Here is a 15165-nt window from a genome sequence, read left to right as displayed (position 1 = left end):
CGTCCACCACCTTTCGCAACGAACGACTGTCGAAAGTACCACCACCACATACGATTCTGTCTACATTACTGCCTCATACCGAAAGCACGATTCGTCAATCCTGAACGGCGTCCAAAGGTCAGAGTCTATCTGCCACTCAACTTGTCGACTGCATAGGAGCCTGCCGAGGGCCTGCACAGATCGCTCCTACACACGGTCGGGCACAGGCCTCTCTCTGAACGCCAGTCATTGCCTAACACTCCCGAACACAGCGGACCGGGACTACTTGAACCCGTCCGCACAGCGCAAGCGACACCTTCCTGCGCACGCGCACCGCCACCAAAGCTCGCTGGCCAAGTACACCGTCGAACTCACTATCCCAATCCCTCACAGGCTCATACCGCAAACATGGCCGACCACGCATCCCTCGAAATGTCCGCGGCGTACGACTTCCTGCTGAAATTCATCATCATCGGCGAAGCAGGCACGGGCAAATCGTGCCTCCTCCACCACTTCATCCACAACCAGTTCAAGGAGCAATCAGCGCACACGATCGGGGTCGAGTTCTCCAGTCGCCTCGTCAAGATCGGCAACAAGTCTGTCAAGCTTCAACTCTGGGACACGGCGGGGCAGGAGCGGTTCCGTTCCGTCACACGGTCCTACTACCGCGGGGCAGCGGGGGCACTGTTGGTATACGACATCACAAAGCGATCCACCTTCGAACCGCTTTCCCGCTGGCTGACGGATGCGAGGGCGCTAGCCAGCCCCGATCTGGTCGTCGTGCTCGTCGGCAACAAGACGGACAGAGGCGAGGACGAAAGGGAAGTGGGCTATCTAGAGGCGAGCAAGTGGGCCAATGAGAATGGCGTGCTGTTCTTGGAAACCAGCTCGATGACGGGCGAGAATGTCGAAGCACCATTCGCGCTCGCGGCGAGAAGCATCCTGTTGGCCATCGAGTCGGGCAAGTTGGACCCCGAGAAGGCCGGCTCGGGCGTGTCGTACGGCGATAGGGCGTTGAGAAGGGTCGGCAGCGGAAGCAGGTTTAGCTTTGCAGATATGGACCCGAGACCGCAGAGGAGGGCTGGGGCGGCGATCAAGATCAAGGAGGTCTTCGAGGGCAAGATGAACGGATGCTGTTAGCTGGCCTGGTGGGATTAGGCTTTTCTATACTGCTTTCGAACTTTGCATATACGTATACCAGGTGATGGCTTCACTTCAATCACTATCTTTGACTGCTCTTCGCGGGCTCTCAGGCTGATCTGCCAGACTGAGGTGGCATCGTCGGCTACTTTTGAGCCTCGCACATGTGTGGCGTCTTCAATTTCGAGGGCTGTGTGCTGGCTCGGTCCTTCATAGCATCGTTCAGACCCGTCAAACGCTTCGCGTCGGCTTTTTCCGTGCAACTTTCTCGTCGTGATGGCTCTTGTCATGCGAGAGTCATTGATATTGAGCATTCTTCTCGAACCGCTTACATCCGTCTACCAAGGGATGATGTCGTTCTTGTAGTCCCTGAAGCTGCCATTGTCGGCCTTCTTGAGCCCACTTACGACGTCCACCAGATTCTTTGCTGCCTCGCTGGCCTCGAACTGGCCCTTGCTCCTGTCCAGCGGCTTGTCGCTGCCCTCACCGCCGGTGAAGTCCTTACTGAGGTTGCTCCTGACGGTGCCTGGGTGCAAGCCCACCGAAATGGCGGGTACCGACCTCAACTCGAGCTCCTTACTCAGCGTCTTGATCAGCTGGTTCAACGCGGCCTTGCTAGCCCTATAACTGTACCATCCACCCTTCTGATTATCTCCGATACTTCCCACCTTGGCACTCAGACTAGCGATCACGCTCAGATCACCGGGCAACACACCCTCGGCGAGGTTCTCCGCCTTTCCCTCCTGAACCGCCTTCGCATCGCTCCCTCTCGGGATGAGGGGCACGAAATGCTTGAACCCCAGCAAATGGGAGAAAGTGTTGACGGCAAACATCTGGTGCACCTGCTCGAGCGAGATTTGGGAGAGGTTCTTCTCGGCGTGCAGGATGCCGTTGATGTTCCACAGCGTCTTGAGGCACGATTTGCCGTATTTGGAAGAGATCTCGGAGGCGGCGGATGCGTAGGAGTCTTCGGAGGTGATGTCGAGGGAGATGGTGTGCAGGCGGGAGGAGTCGAGGTCGGAGGAATCGGAGAGGATCGCGTTCTTGGCTCGAGATGCATCGCGGGAGAGAGCGACGACCTGCAGTGAGGTGCGCGAGAGATATTGACGGGCGATTTGAGCACCGATACCTGCCAGAGTGCGAGATGGAGATCGAGGTCAGACTCATATGGCCTGTGGCGACGATGGATCACTAGGCGACGAAACTTACCACTACCGGTGCCTTGGATGATGGCGACGTTGGGAGCCATATTGATTTGTGATGAGGTGATGGATGCTGTACTCGCAGTCTGGTCGCTTCTACGTCGCGGACAGGGCAAAATTGATGCTGCTTTATGGTTGTGTGTCGGAAAGCAGTAATACGAAGTCAAGCTTGTGTATCTTCCAGCACGGCGACCAACAAGAAGAAACACGACCCGGTCGAACAACTCGACCGATTGCGATGGACCCCGGCAGATTGGGGCTCGCCTTACGCTAAGCCGGCATGCATGAGAAATTGGCCGACCTGTCAAACGTGCTTCTGCAGCGCAAAGATGATGCTGATTCAGGGTCCTCCTCGCTTGTCCGCCTTTGTGCAACGAAGGAAGCGCGTCATATCACATCACAACCTCCACAACCGCCTACGACAACCCTCTCTGTCATGAAGTCAACGACCTTGGCTCAAAGCATGTGCAACACCTCTATCGATCATGATCAAGACCCTCCAGCCTCACCTCAGATCTCATCGCTGACAGGCTCAGCACGACAAACTCGACCATCTGGACTTGAATGACAATCAAATGGTCCTAAACGTGCTGAGCATCTAATCGTCGAAAGTAATCTTCTTGGCCTTGCCAGGCACGAGCTCCTTGAAGTGATCACCGTAGCTCGAGTGAGTCTTCTTCTTGATGGTGGTGGGGAACTTGGTGAGCTCGTCGGGCACCTTCTGATCGGCGTCCTTGAGCACCCGGATCAGCTCGCCCGCATGCGCCTTGTCCATCTCGGTAAAGAACGTGAGACTCTTGCCCGTCTTACCGCCACGACCGGTTCGGCCGATGCGGTGGACGTAGTCCTCGATGGTGAGTGGAAAGGTGTAGTTGATAACGTGCTCGACATTGGGGATGTCGAGACCGCGGGCGGCGACATCGGTGGCGACGAGCAAAGGGGTTTCGGCCGTCTTGAATCGTTCCAAAGAGGCGATGCGTTCGTTCTGGCCCAGGTCACCGTGGATACCGGAGACGGAGAAGCCACCACGACGGAGCGTCTGCTCGATACGCTGCGCTTCCTTCTTGTACAGCGCAAAGATGAGGATCTTGTCCTTGGAGCGCTGGGCGTTGACGGAGCGCAGGAAGTCGTTGAGTCGGCGCTCCTTAGCATAGCCATCGGCGAGAACCTCGACCGTCTGATGGACACGACGGTTGGCAGAGAGCTCATCGGAACCAACAGTAACGCGGACAGGACCGTTCATGAATGACTCGGCGAGACCGCGAACCGCAGGTGGCCATGTCGCCGAGAACATGGATGTGTGACGGCCCTCCTCGCGCGACTTGCACATGCCGATAATGGCACGAATGTCGGGCTCGAAGCCTTTGTCGAGCATTCGATCCGCCTCGTCCAGTACCAGGAAAGAGACGCCCGAGAGATCCAGCGAGCCGTCCCTCGCCATATCGAGAACACGACCAGGTGTGCCGACCACGATGCGCACCGTGGGCGTCTGGTTGAGCAGTCGCACCTGCTCCTGCTTCGAGACACCTCCGTACAGGCAAATCATACCAATACCCATCGACTTGCCCAGCTTGGCCATGTTCTCCTCGGTCTGGATCGCCAGCTCTCGCGTCGGTGCGACCACGAGCACATTGACCTGTGCGCCCTTGCTCTTCTTCTTGTCGCCCTTGAGCACCTTGTGCTTGGTCACCAGATGTTGCAGCGCCGGCAGACCGAATGCGAATGTCTTTCCTGACCCCGTCTCTGCGATACCGACCACATCCTTGTTCTGCAGCAGTACAGGCCAGCAGCAAGCCTGAATAGGTGTCGGAGTGGTGAAACCTTGTGCATCGAGCGTCTTCTTGACGGCCGCATCGATCTTTCCCTCCAGCTCGCGGAAGTCGACCATGGGCAGCGGCGGGCGCTCATTTGACTCCTCAGGTGCCTCGATGGTGATGTTGTTCGTCTCGAGGAACGCTCGTGCCGCGGCAGGGTTGGTCGGCGTGAAGGATGCTGCGGATGTCGAAGCAACAGGAGCAGGGGTGGCGGCAGGCGTCGACTCGATCGAGGTCGCAGCGCTCGCCTTGGCCGCCGCTTTCTTGGCCTTCTTTTCCTCCTTCCTGCGCTTCTTGGCCGCCTTCTCGTCGTCCACTACGGAGATGTCACCATCATCTGCGGATCTCTTCTTGTCTTTCTTGTCCTTCTTTTCCTTCTTGGGAGGCGAAGCGGGGGAAGGCGAGCCTTCGAGGCTGGTCGAGGCCGAGGCACCGGCAGCTGCAGCGGCGGCGGCGGCTTTGGCGGCAGCCTTCTTCTCCTTCTTGTGAAGCGACTTGGCGCGGTCTTCGAGCGCCTTTTCCGTTGTACTTGTCGTCATTGTGTGTATATCTGTGGGACGAGTAGATGTGGGGGATGACAAGGTGTGCCGTCTGTCGTGTCTAGCGAATTTGAGCTGCGTCTTCAGAAGAAATGGCAAAATTTCCAACCTTTTTTTGGCGGACAAAGTTTTTGGACCCTCTGCCGATACGGGCTCAGATCGGGACAAGTGGAATCGGAGATGGTGTCAAGATTGGCAGGACGTCATACTTCGCTTAGGCGATCCGATCCTTGCACCCCTCAACGCCTTGGTTTGACAGGTATGAACTGGTCAGCTGAATGAAGACAGCCTTCCGAAATGAGGCAGTTTCGGTTTGAGCTTATCCCATTCGGAGCTGCGCCTTTCGCTCTCCGCTGCTGCAACTCGCCAAGTTGTTTGCAATGAGGCTGCATCCTCCACGGCGTGCGGTCTCAGAGATCCTCTGGTCTGGTCGTGAGTGTCAAGTGTGTCAGACGGCGTCCGTCCGTTCTTGAAGTCCGCTCCTCTCGGAACAGCACCGCGTCCGACCTTGCTCCCTCGCCTGCTCACCTTGAAGCTTCTTTGCTCAGCAAACGGTCTGGATCTCGACCCTTGATCGGTCAATCTTCTCGCCTCGTTGCTTCCGAGGTCAGGTCCTCGTATATAGGTCTCGTCTCCCAAGATGGTTGACCGCTTCGTGCCAGACACCATCTCACGACTCTTCGGCTGGACCTCAGGAGCGACCAGAGAGATGTCGGCATACACCAGCCATGCTACACACCACCTTTTCGTCCCAAGCCCGACGTCAAGGCCACTGCCTATCTGGGCAGCCGTTGTCCCACCATTGACCTACTACATGGCGCTCTTCCTGTTGCCGCCGCTGTCTTCGAAGAGCTTCTCCGTGACGATTCGACGAGCAGCATCGGCTGCTAGGACAGTCCTCGCCGCCATCTCCGTCTACACCTTCGCCTCGCTCCCCTTCAAGTACTACTACCCCGGCAGCGCGGTGCTGACCTACCAGCTCGGGCTCGTCGGCTTCTACGGTGCCTCTCGCGTGCTCGACGTTTTCTTCCTCTCCTACCCGCGCATTCCCCGTCGCATCTTCATCGCCACCTCCTCCAAAACTCCTGAGGGTAAGCGGGCGAACATCACGCACCCCTATAGCGCAGCCAAGAACGAAGAGTGGAAGACCGAACCGCTTCCCAAACAAGTCCTCTCGTTCGAACGCGCATGGTGGGCGCTCGACCTGATGATCAGCATGCGCGGCATCGGGTGGGACTTTGCTTCGGCTGATGTGCGTCATGACTCGCACCCCTGGCAACCACCCAGCTCGGCCCAGCTGCGTAGAGCCTTCTTCAAACTCTTTCCCATCCTCGTCGGGTGTACTTGGATCATTCACCATATGCACCCCAAGCACATGTCGGCGGTCAGCCCGAGCATTTTGGATCTGGACCCGGTGAGGAGGGTGCTTTTCGTCGCAGCGACGGGGATTTCGCTCTATACGATGTTTGACTTTGGGTATACGCTGACGAGTGCGGTTGCGCTGCCGATCCTGCACGATGCAAGTGGTCCCGCTTCGCACCTTCAGCCGAAGGCGCTTAAGCAGGCCAACAAAGGGGGTCGCGTCGGCGCTCTTCGCAGCGGCAAAGGAGAAGAGTCGGAAGCAGAGACGGAAACCGAGGACGAGTCGCCTGCAGCGTTCCAAGCGCGAACGCAGCAGCACGAGCAGCTCTCGCTGCGCAACGTCGATTTCTTCCCCCTGCTCAACCCGGCCGGATTCACGCAGGCCACCACGGTGAGGCGATTCTGGAGCTATGCCTGGCACCGACTCTTCGGTCGCCCTTTCGGAGTGTACGGCATCCTGCCGTTTACCTACGTCGCCTACCTGCTGCAAGATCTCGTGGAAGGCAAGTTGAATGACCCGAAACGCAAACAGGCAAGGAGGGAGATCTGGCCCTCGTACCATCCGGACCCGATGCGTGCTCTCGAGCGCGGTCGTGCGGACTGGGCCAAGGTTCTCGGCGCATTTACGGCTTCAGGAATCATCCACGCCGTGTCGGAACGCGCCGCGCTCGGTGGAAGGATTGCTGTCCCCGTCACGAACATCTGGCTCGACAGGAATCACGCTAAAGGCATGGGTCACGAGCTGAGGAACTTGCCCTCGCTAGCTGGGACGGGGTGGTTCAGGTTGAGCCCGCTGCAATTTGTTCCGCCCATCTCGGGTGCGGGCGAGTTCAGCTTCTTCTTCCTCAACGGCGTTGCTGTCGTCATCGAGGGTGCGGTCGCGAAGTACGTGGAGAAGTACAGGAAGAGCAAGAGTGCAGATGGGAAATACTACAGCATGTGGTACGACAGGTACGTGTCCATAGCTTGGACGCTTTCGGTGCTGCTGTTTACGGGACAGGCGTTTGTCGAAGGATGGATCCGCAGTGGCATCAGCAAGGAGATCGGACTTGTCATGAGCTAGGCGCAGCAGCGTTCGCCGATGATATACCACATCCGTTTCACATCACCATCAAGACGTTCACAGTGTGTGTGCCGTGATAGAGCCTTAACCTGTTTTTCTCGACCTTCTTTTCAAGCTTGACTTTTGGAAAGATGAAATTATTGTCTCGGCGAAAATCGCGGCGTCCACCTTGCCGGTTTTTTTGGACACCTTGCAACTGCTTCTTGACTTCTCCATCACTGCTGTCTCTCAAGGAGACCGTTTAGACCAGCATGGCGGGGGCTGCATCCCTCTTCTCGACCTCGACCGGTCTATGCGCGGACTCGGTCGAGTCAGTGCCTGGCTGCAGCGGGCTCTTCGCCCTGGCCACGTACCAGGTGGATAAGCACGAGCAGGATCAGGCGCAATCCTCGTCCTCTTCCTCCACCCGGCCTGCGCGGACCGATGACAACGACGAGAACAACGACCACAGCGACGATGGCGACGATACAGACGGGAGCACCTCTGCGAGTCCGGCGTACACAAGGCGTGGAACGTGCAGCCTGTACTACGCCTCCAGCGCAACGAACGAAGGAAAGGTCGAGTGCGACAAGGTGGACGTGATCGAAACGCCCGCCATCCTGGACATGAAGTGGTCGCTCACCCAGGCTGGGTCGGGTGTAAGACGGATGCTGGGCGTAGCGAACGCAAAAGGCCACATCACGTTACATCGCTTGCAAGGGGACGGATCGTCGTCGAGACTGCATTCGATCGGCGAGCTGCAGTTCAACGATCGCAATGCGCTCTGTTTGAGTCTCGACTTTTCGGACCGCACCGGAGGTCATGCTGGCGGCTACAACATGTCGAATCTCGCTACGGACACATCCATGATCGTGTCTCAAAGCGACGGGTCGCTGGCCTACTTGCCGAGCGTCGAAGCTGCGCTGTCGACCGTCTCTGTAGACGAAGTAACGTCGGACCTGGCACAAACATCAATACACAAGCCAGCTTCGTCCAACGACGACGCTTCGGAGAGCGATGACGACTGGGACCGCAGCAGCGCAGACGAGCGCGACGCGACCCTACTCGCGGCGCACGCTGCTCTCAATGCCGACCGCCCCAACAAACCGCGCGGACTCACCACCTGGTCCGCACACGACTTCGAAGCGTGGATCGCCGCATTCGACTGTTTCACACCCACCACCGTCTGGTCCGGCGGCGACGACCTTACTCTCAAAGGCTGGGATATGCGCTCGCCGGTAGCGCCGTCGACCGTTCCCCACCCGACATTCGCCTGCACCAAGCCCTTCGACGGCGGCGTAACGAGTCTGCAATCGCACCATCTGCATCAGCACATCTGGGCCGTAGGGAGTTATGATGGCAAGCTGAGACTTTGGGATGCGAGGATGCCGACGAGGGCGCTCAGCGAGACCGTCGTCGGAGGCGGGGTGTGGAGGGTCAAGTGGCATCCGGTCGATCCTAGCGTTCTGTTGGTCGGATGCATGCATGACGGTTTCAAGGTGCTCCGGCTGGACGAATTGGGTGAGGATGGAGCGGGAGGAGCGGCGTTGCGAGGGAAGGAGTTCGAGGTGGTGACCCGGTTCGATGGGCACGAGTCGCTTGCATACGGATGCGACTGGCAGAGAGATTCAGACGATGGCGTAGACGGACAGGGCAGAAAAGTATACAGTTGCTCGTTCTACGATTCGTCTTTGCACATTTGGGACTCGCAAACGCCATAGAATCATAGAATTGAGCCACCCTTCAGTCCGCGCGAAGGGGATGCAACAATGCTATGATTGGGATTGGTATAAGAAATGCGATAAGAAAGATGCTTGATGATGATGATGCTGTTGTGAATGCTGGCTTATGCTGCTTATGCGCACCAAACATGCGGTGCAACGGTTGGAGCCGGCGAGGATGCTACTCCTGGGCAGCTTGGGTGATTCCGTCGCGAGCCACACGATCGGCATGCCATGTGCGGATCATGGCGTCGTCGCCACACGAGCTCAAAGTGGGCCCGTTGGGACCATTGGCCCAGGCAACTGCATTGACCTCTGCATTTTTGGCGTGTCCCTCGGCAAGGATGGCCATTCCCGGCTGCTGCGACCTCTTGGCGAATCCCATGTCCATGCTCTGTGCCGCCCTCGTTTCTTCCTCCGAGTCGATTTCCGGTCCCCTGACCGGTGCGCTTTGCTCCTTGGGGTCTCGAGAGATGCTGACGTCCCACAACGCCACGTTGCCGGTGTTGCAGGCCACCGCAAGGAAGCGATCGTCGAACAAGGCCATGCGCGAGAAGAGCGTGTTCTGGCATTGAACCGGGTCGTACAAGGTCTGCACCTCGCTGGGGTTGAGGTGCGAGTCGAGGAAGGTGGACAGTGGCAGAGAATAGATCTTGCCGCCAGTGCAGGATGCGTAAAGCGAAGTCGAGGAAGCGATGATCTGCGAAATGCCATGGGCTCTGGCAAAACGGCTAGAAGGCGCGAGGAGAGAAACGTCCGGAGTGTCCCAAGTTGACATGATAGGTTCGCGGAGGGCTGCCTGAGTGTCGACCTGCAAAACAGCAGCTGAAGGTTGAGATTGGCGGACATGGCGAAGATCCCAGCATTTGATGATGCCGTTCGCCGAGCCTCCACTGAGAAGTTTGTGGCCCTCGCCGTCCGGGAGGTAGGACAAGGCGGTGATGCCAGCAGGCAGGGGCTGACGCTTGAGGCGCTTCGTGGCTGGCCTGCTCACAACAGAGGCAGCACCGTTGCGGGTGAACTTTCTACCTTTGCCGCTACTCGTCGCCGTACTAGCTGGCCCCGCGCTGTGTGCGGCGTCAATCGTCAGGACAGGCCGAATACCAATGCAGTCCTCTTCGCCGTCGTCGCCAACCACAACATGGCGCGAGCTTGTCCTAGCATCCCAGATTCGGATCGTCCCGTCTCGCGCAGCACTGGCAAAGACCATGCCGCACCCGCCATCACCATTTGTTGTCGGGTCGTAGACGATGGTTCTCGGACTGCCTCTATGTCCTTGAAACATGGCTGTGCACTTCTGGTACTCGGTATCCCAGCTGCGGATGGAGAAGTCGCTCGCTCCAGAGAGGATGCTGCGATCGTCGAAGCGCCAGGCCAGCTCAAAGACGGCCGAAGTGGATGATGCTTGCCACTGTGGATTCGATGAGGTATGCTCAGCCGAGATGTCCTGCCACGGCAAGGTGTTGAGAAGCGTGATGCGACCTTCGTCATCTCCCACGGCGAGCCATTGGGCGGAAGGGTTGACCGCCCGCGATGAGTAACTGTAGGTGGCGCAAACGGGGTGCGATAGGATCTCGTCGTCGGCGCTGCGCGGGATCTGAGCCACGCAGAAACCAGGCGACACGAATGTCTCCAAGAAGGAAGTTGCGTCGAAGACAGGAGGGCGCGTTGCGGAGAATCGATGAGGAACGCTCGACAGACCGCTGCTGCTTCGAAGCGATTGTCCTAATCGCAGTCTGTGCAATGATTGAGAAAAGGAAGAGCTGATGCATCTATCTTCTGAGAATGCGGAAGGGGCAATGGCTCTCCGCAACGGTGATGCGCCGAAATCTGAGCGATGCTGACTGCTCTGCGTGGGGTAATAGGACTGATCATTCGATGATCGAGAGGGCGAAGAAGATAGCTGTTGGCTGCAGGCGTAGGCAGCTCGACATCGAGAGGGGCTTGCTTCTACATGGCGATAGCCTTGGTCAAAGCTGTTCAGGATGATAGGACGCAGAGGCGACGAGGTCGGCGGGGTCATGAGACCATGCTGCTGACGTTGTTGACTGCGCTGTTTGGCCGCCTTGAAGATGCTGAAGGCTCGGGAGGGCGTCACGTTGCCTTGAATGAGGAAGCCCTTTTGACGCTTGGTTGGTGTGGCGGGTATCGCAGCGGAGGCGGCAGCTTGCTGTTTCGTCGTGGCGGCCGCTGGAAGGCTGGCAACCTTTCTCGGGCTCTTGCCCATCCTCGAACGCTTCGCAGTTCCCTTAGATGGCGAGAACAGCGAATCTAGAGCGTCTTCATCCTGATCGTATGCACGAAGCGATGCGAATGCTCTCGCTGGGCTGTGCTGATTATTGTTAGCTGATCGTCGGGGTTGTAGCCGGCCAGGCTGCAGCGTGCGGCTTGAACTCGATCCCCTTGGCATGCTGAGGAGGTCGATATCGCTATCGCTGTCGTCTTCCGCATGCTGGAAGGCGTCGAAATCGTCATCCGATGCGGCTTCGTTGTCTGATTGGTGGCCCAGAAACAATCGGAGCGACTTCTGCCGACGGTCCTGATTGAGTTGCTGCGGCTGGATGATGTTGTGCCGCGAAGTGCTAGCCAGCACGGACGGTGAAGAGGGAGGTGAGAACATCATTGTCGAGGTTGCCGGTGCGGGTGGACCGCAAACCCTAGGTGCGGGATGGTGGTGTGGCTACGAAGCAAGAGCGAAGTAGAGCTCCGCCACTTGAGGTCGTTGGAAAGACCCTTCTTTCAGTCACGCTCTGCTACGCCCAAATTTCGGCTGTCACACTTTACGCGTTGCACGCGTTCAATCCGTGACGTTCGAAATATTCAAGTTTGTGAGATCGACATCGAGGTTGTTCCGACCGAATTTTCGATGCAAAGCTCTCTGTGGAGGCTTTGCCGCTTCAAAATTTGGAGCTGAGCGCGGACCAACGACACAGCGACATCCGGCAATCCAAAGCGCAGTAGCCTGCTTACGAAGGCTATCAAAGTGGCGCACACGACATTCAGCACCACCCTTCCTTTCCATCATCAACAAGACCACAAACAGGATATCCTCAACTGATGGCTCTAGCTCGCTCTAGCCGTCAAACTAAAGCGCTTCTCAACACGCTTCCTTCCACTCGCAACACTCTGCTCAGCACAGGTGCCGTCGTCGCTTCCGTCGCTGCCATCTCCTCTGGATACTGGAACCCCACTAGCGCTATCAACGCCTTTTCGAGTGGTCCGACCCTCCTTCACTCTCGCCTCTTCTCGTCCACCGTCGCTCCATCATTCAAAATGGGATCTACAGCATCGTCGCAACAGGCCGCTCCCGAGTCGTTCCCCAAGGGCATGTCCAACTCCGAGTGGCGTACCAAGCTCAACCCTGAGCAGTTCCGCATCCTCCGCGAGAAGGGAACCGAGATGGCCGGTACGGGCAAATACAACAAGCACTATCCCAAGGATGGAGTATACACATGTGCAGGCTGCGACTCGCCGCTGTACAAGGCCAGCACCAAGTTCGACTCGGGCTGCGGCTGGCCGGCCTTCTTCGACGCCATCCCAGGCGCCATCGACCGCCACTCAGATATCAGCTGGGGCATGGAGAGGATCGAGATCACTTGCAAGAGCTGTGGCGGCCATCTGGGACACGTGTTCAAGGGCGAGGGTTTCAACAACCCGACCAACGAGCGCCACTGCGTCAACAGCGTGTCGATCAACTTTGACAAGGATGATGCCAAGATCTGATCACCCTTCACTTCCCCGCTTCCTTGACTGTAGGATCTGATATTGTACTCTGCTAATCTATTCGCTGTTCCCTGTCTTCGCCGATATACGATCAGAAGAGTGTGGCCTTGGCCGTCATACATGCGGTGCCAGCTTCGTTCAGCGCCCACAGTGATGCTTTCTTCTTGTCCTCGCCTTCCCATGCACCACGCAGTCGCACCGTCTGCTCCACTGTCAACGGAGATGTGGCTCGATACTCGAACTTCTTCACCTGTGCAGAAGTCTCGCGCGCTGCCGTGTCGATCAAGTTGAGCAGCAACGTTGCTGTCAGTGGGCCGTGTACCAGGCAGTCTGTCAAGCAAGGCAAGGTGACGTGTCAGCTCGACAGGCTTTCTTTGCAAGCAAGGGTCCTTCATGCTTACCTGCATGACCCTCTTCGTTGCGACAGTACTCCGGGTCCAAATGGATGCGGTGCGCGTTGAAGGTGGCAGCAGAGTAGCGGAACAAGGCCGCGCGTGTAGCATAGTAGTCGAAGCCGAAGTTGGAAGGCTTCTCCTCGACTGTGTTGTGCAAAATGAGCAGCGAGCCTACATATTAGCCACTGGACCTCGTCTATCAAGTTCGCCGTCTGAGCATGCTTACCGTCATTGGCCTTGGGTGTCTTGTCTGCGGGCGGAGGGACGTACTTGCGCTGTTGTGCGGGTCGTTGCTTTCTGTATACGTGTGTTCTTCTCTCCGTCAGCACCACCCCCTCAGATGTCGAGTAAACCAGCTTCCGTGTCACCAGCACCATCATCCCTGTCTTTGCACCCTCCTTTGGCTGTACACTCTCGACAGCCACCTCGCACTGCACATCTTGGCCTACAAGGAGACTCTTGCCCTGCTCAAATTCGAACGAACCGCTGGCCCACATGCGCTGATCCAACCCTCCCGGCGGTCCAAAGGTCCTTTCGGTCCCGTCTGTTCCTAGGGTGCTTTCGCTGAGAAGCGGGTTGAACAACACCAGCTCTGATCCGAGAGCCATCGGGGATCCAGCCTTCAACGCCAAGGCCTGCTCGCCGGTGTGCTTGTCAACGAGCTCGCGAGAGGAAGTCACGCTGGAAGGGGCCCCCGAGAGATCGGGCAGGACGAGCATGAGCTGACGCGCCTTGTTCAGATCGGCCGTGTCGTACATCGTGTTGGTCTGGGCTTTGATCGTCTGCGTCCACTCTTCCAAGCTTGAGCTGCGTCGTGGGGTCCATGTGAAGGCTCGTGGTGATGCAGCCGAAGTCGTTGTTCCGAGTCGACCTTTGCTTGCAAAGCTCGGACAAGCCTGCAAGAGGCGCCGTGGGCCAGCACTTCGTAGCATTGTGCTGTTTAGATGCGATCAGGCGTGGGCTCGAGGAGAGTAGCGACCGACTCGTGTACCGATCCCGAAGTGTGAGCTCTGGACGTTGGTGGGGTCTGTTGTTGCGTCAGGGTCGGTCAACACCAAGCCAGGTATCAGAAGGTCCCTGCGTTCTGTGTGGGGAAGCTGTGGAGGCAGTTGTCGGCGCAGAGCGCTTTTACGCCGGCTCGAAGAAAATTCAGCAATGTGAGATTGACATAGTGTGAGGGACGCTCTTTTTCCTCGGAAAGCACGGAAAGCGATGGCGTGATGAGCCGCGGCGTTCAAGCTGCAAAGCGTCATGGCCGCACAGACGCAGAGCTGCAGCTGTCTGACTGAGAAGAAACATTCCGAGCAAATCCGCAAATCTTCTTGGCAGCTTGAAAGCAACACCGGATCCTCTTCGAGCCACTCTCTCTCACACCATACCATACACATCGCTGGATCCAAACATAGATTCGACAAGATGGCTACCAACATCACCTTCCATCCGGGTCACGTTTCGTACGAGGAGCGATCTGAGCTTCTCTCGCAGCAGGGGCTGACGCTCTGGCTGACGGGTCTCTCTGCCTCGGGCAAGTCGACCATCGCGACCGCCCTCGAGCAGCACCTTCTCTCGCTCAAGAAGTCGGCTTACCGTCTGGACGGCGACAACATCCGCTTCGGCCTGAACAAGGATCTCGGTTTCTCGCCCAAGGACCGTGAGGAGAACATTCGCCGCATCTCGGAGGTCTCGCTCCTCTTCGCCTCCTCCACCGCTATCACGATCACGTCGTTCATCTCGCCCTACAAGGCGGACAGGGACATCGCAAGGAAGCTCCACGAGGCTCACGTGCCCAAGCTGCCCTTCATCGAGGTGTTTGTTGATGCCAGCATCGACACCTGCGAGAGCAGAGACCCCAAGGGTCTGTACAAGAAGGCCAAGGCTGGAGAGATCAAGGAGTTCACCGGCATCTCGGCTCCATACGAGAAGCCAGAGAACCCGGAGATCCACATCGATGCAGACAAGACTTCCATCGAGGACGCCGTCAGGATCATCACCGAGTACCTCCTCAACAAGGGTCACCTGAAGCTCTGAGTCTGTAACATGCGCATAGATCAAAGCTCCGGCCACCGCAGTCATACAATCCAGTTCTATCACGCACGGAAGCCATTGCCATGCTACATCGCTGGTCGTCAGGCCACAGCTGTTTGACCTGAGGAACAGATCGTGATGTGAGAAGTAAGACGATGTGCAATCAGCTGTGTAGGATTAAGTCAACCGAGGCCAGTCCAATAAATAAACAGAAAAGAACAAA

At 57.6% G+C, this 15165-nt stretch overlaps 9 protein-coding genes across 9 annotated transcripts; 5 read left to right on the top strand and 4 right to left on the bottom strand.

The window, feature by feature from the left end:
* Nucleotides 1-387: 387 nt before the first annotated feature.
* On the top strand, nucleotides 388-1119 carry PSEUBRA_002790 (Small GTPase superfamily; the record flags this gene model as incomplete). Its single annotated transcript, XM_016437185.1, has 1 exon — nucleotides 388-1119. One exon carries the CDS (start codon nucleotides 388-390, stop codon nucleotides 1117-1119), a length of 732 nt encoding a protein of 243 aa, XP_016292684.1.
* A 338-nt stretch (nucleotides 1120-1457) lies between these two features.
* Nucleotides 1458-2368, bottom strand: PSEUBRA_002789 (Short-chain dehydrogenase/reductase SDR; the record flags this gene model as incomplete). The annotated part of the gene is made up of 2 exons (XM_016437163.1): nucleotides 1458-2248; nucleotides 2329-2368. The coding sequence occupies 2 exons, from the start codon at nucleotides 2366-2368 to the stop codon at nucleotides 1458-1460; spliced, it is 831 nt and encodes a 276-aa protein (XP_016292683.1).
* A 551-nt stretch (nucleotides 2369-2919) lies between these two features.
* Nucleotides 2920-4674, bottom strand: PSEUBRA_002788 (Helicase, C-terminal; the record flags this gene model as incomplete). The annotated part of the gene is made up of 1 exon (XM_016437161.1): nucleotides 2920-4674. The coding sequence occupies one exon, from the start codon at nucleotides 4672-4674 to the stop codon at nucleotides 2920-2922; it is 1755 nt and encodes a 584-aa protein (XP_016292682.1).
* A 640-nt stretch (nucleotides 4675-5314) lies between these two features.
* Nucleotides 5315-7099, top strand: PSEUBRA_002787 (uncharacterized protein; the record flags this gene model as incomplete). Its single annotated transcript, XM_016437190.2, has 1 exon — nucleotides 5315-7099. One exon carries the CDS (start codon nucleotides 5315-5317, stop codon nucleotides 7097-7099), a length of 1785 nt encoding a protein of 594 aa, XP_016292681.2.
* A 251-nt stretch (nucleotides 7100-7350) lies between these two features.
* Nucleotides 7351-8799, top strand: PSEUBRA_002786 (WD40 repeat; the record flags this gene model as incomplete). Its single annotated transcript, XM_016437191.1, has 1 exon — nucleotides 7351-8799. The coding sequence occupies one exon, from the start codon at nucleotides 7351-7353 to the stop codon at nucleotides 8797-8799; it is 1449 nt and encodes a 482-aa protein (XP_016292680.1).
* A 181-nt stretch (nucleotides 8800-8980) lies between these two features.
* PSEUBRA_002785 (WD40 repeat) lies at nucleotides 8981-11422 on the bottom strand (the record flags this gene model as incomplete). Its single annotated transcript, XM_059464901.1, has 1 exon — nucleotides 8981-11422. The coding sequence occupies one exon, from the start codon at nucleotides 11420-11422 to the stop codon at nucleotides 8981-8983; it is 2442 nt and encodes an 813-aa protein (XP_059320712.1).
* A 434-nt stretch (nucleotides 11423-11856) lies between these two features.
* PSEUBRA_002784 (Peptide methionine sulfoxide reductase MrsB) lies at nucleotides 11857-12522 on the top strand (the record flags this gene model as incomplete). The annotated part of the gene is made up of 1 exon (XM_016437187.2): nucleotides 11857-12522. One exon carries the CDS (start codon nucleotides 11857-11859, stop codon nucleotides 12520-12522), a length of 666 nt encoding a protein of 221 aa, XP_016292678.2.
* A 91-nt stretch (nucleotides 12523-12613) lies between these two features.
* Nucleotides 12614-13675, bottom strand: PSEUBRA_002783 (uncharacterized protein; the record flags this gene model as incomplete). Its single annotated transcript, XM_016437172.1, has 3 exons — nucleotides 12614-12852; nucleotides 12924-13061; nucleotides 13144-13675. 3 exons carry the CDS (start codon nucleotides 13673-13675, stop codon nucleotides 12614-12616), a joined length of 909 nt encoding a protein of 302 aa, XP_016292677.1.
* A 658-nt stretch (nucleotides 13676-14333) lies between these two features.
* PSEUBRA_002782 (Adenylylsulfate kinase) lies at nucleotides 14334-14945 on the top strand (the record flags this gene model as incomplete). The annotated part of the gene is made up of 1 exon (XM_016437186.1): nucleotides 14334-14945. The coding sequence occupies one exon, from the start codon at nucleotides 14334-14336 to the stop codon at nucleotides 14943-14945; it is 612 nt and encodes a 203-aa protein (XP_016292676.1).
* Between the last annotated feature and the right edge of the window lie 220 nt (nucleotides 14946-15165).

Source organism: Kalmanozyma brasiliensis (genome assembly GCF_000497045.1).
Source record: "Kalmanozyma brasiliensis GHG001 unplaced genomic scaffold PSEUBRA_SCAF2, whole genome shotgun sequence".
NCBI classification, from domain to species: domain Eukaryota; kingdom Fungi; phylum Basidiomycota; class Ustilaginomycetes; order Ustilaginales; genus Kalmanozyma; species Kalmanozyma brasiliensis.
This window is presented reverse-complemented; position numbering and strand designations above follow the sequence as displayed.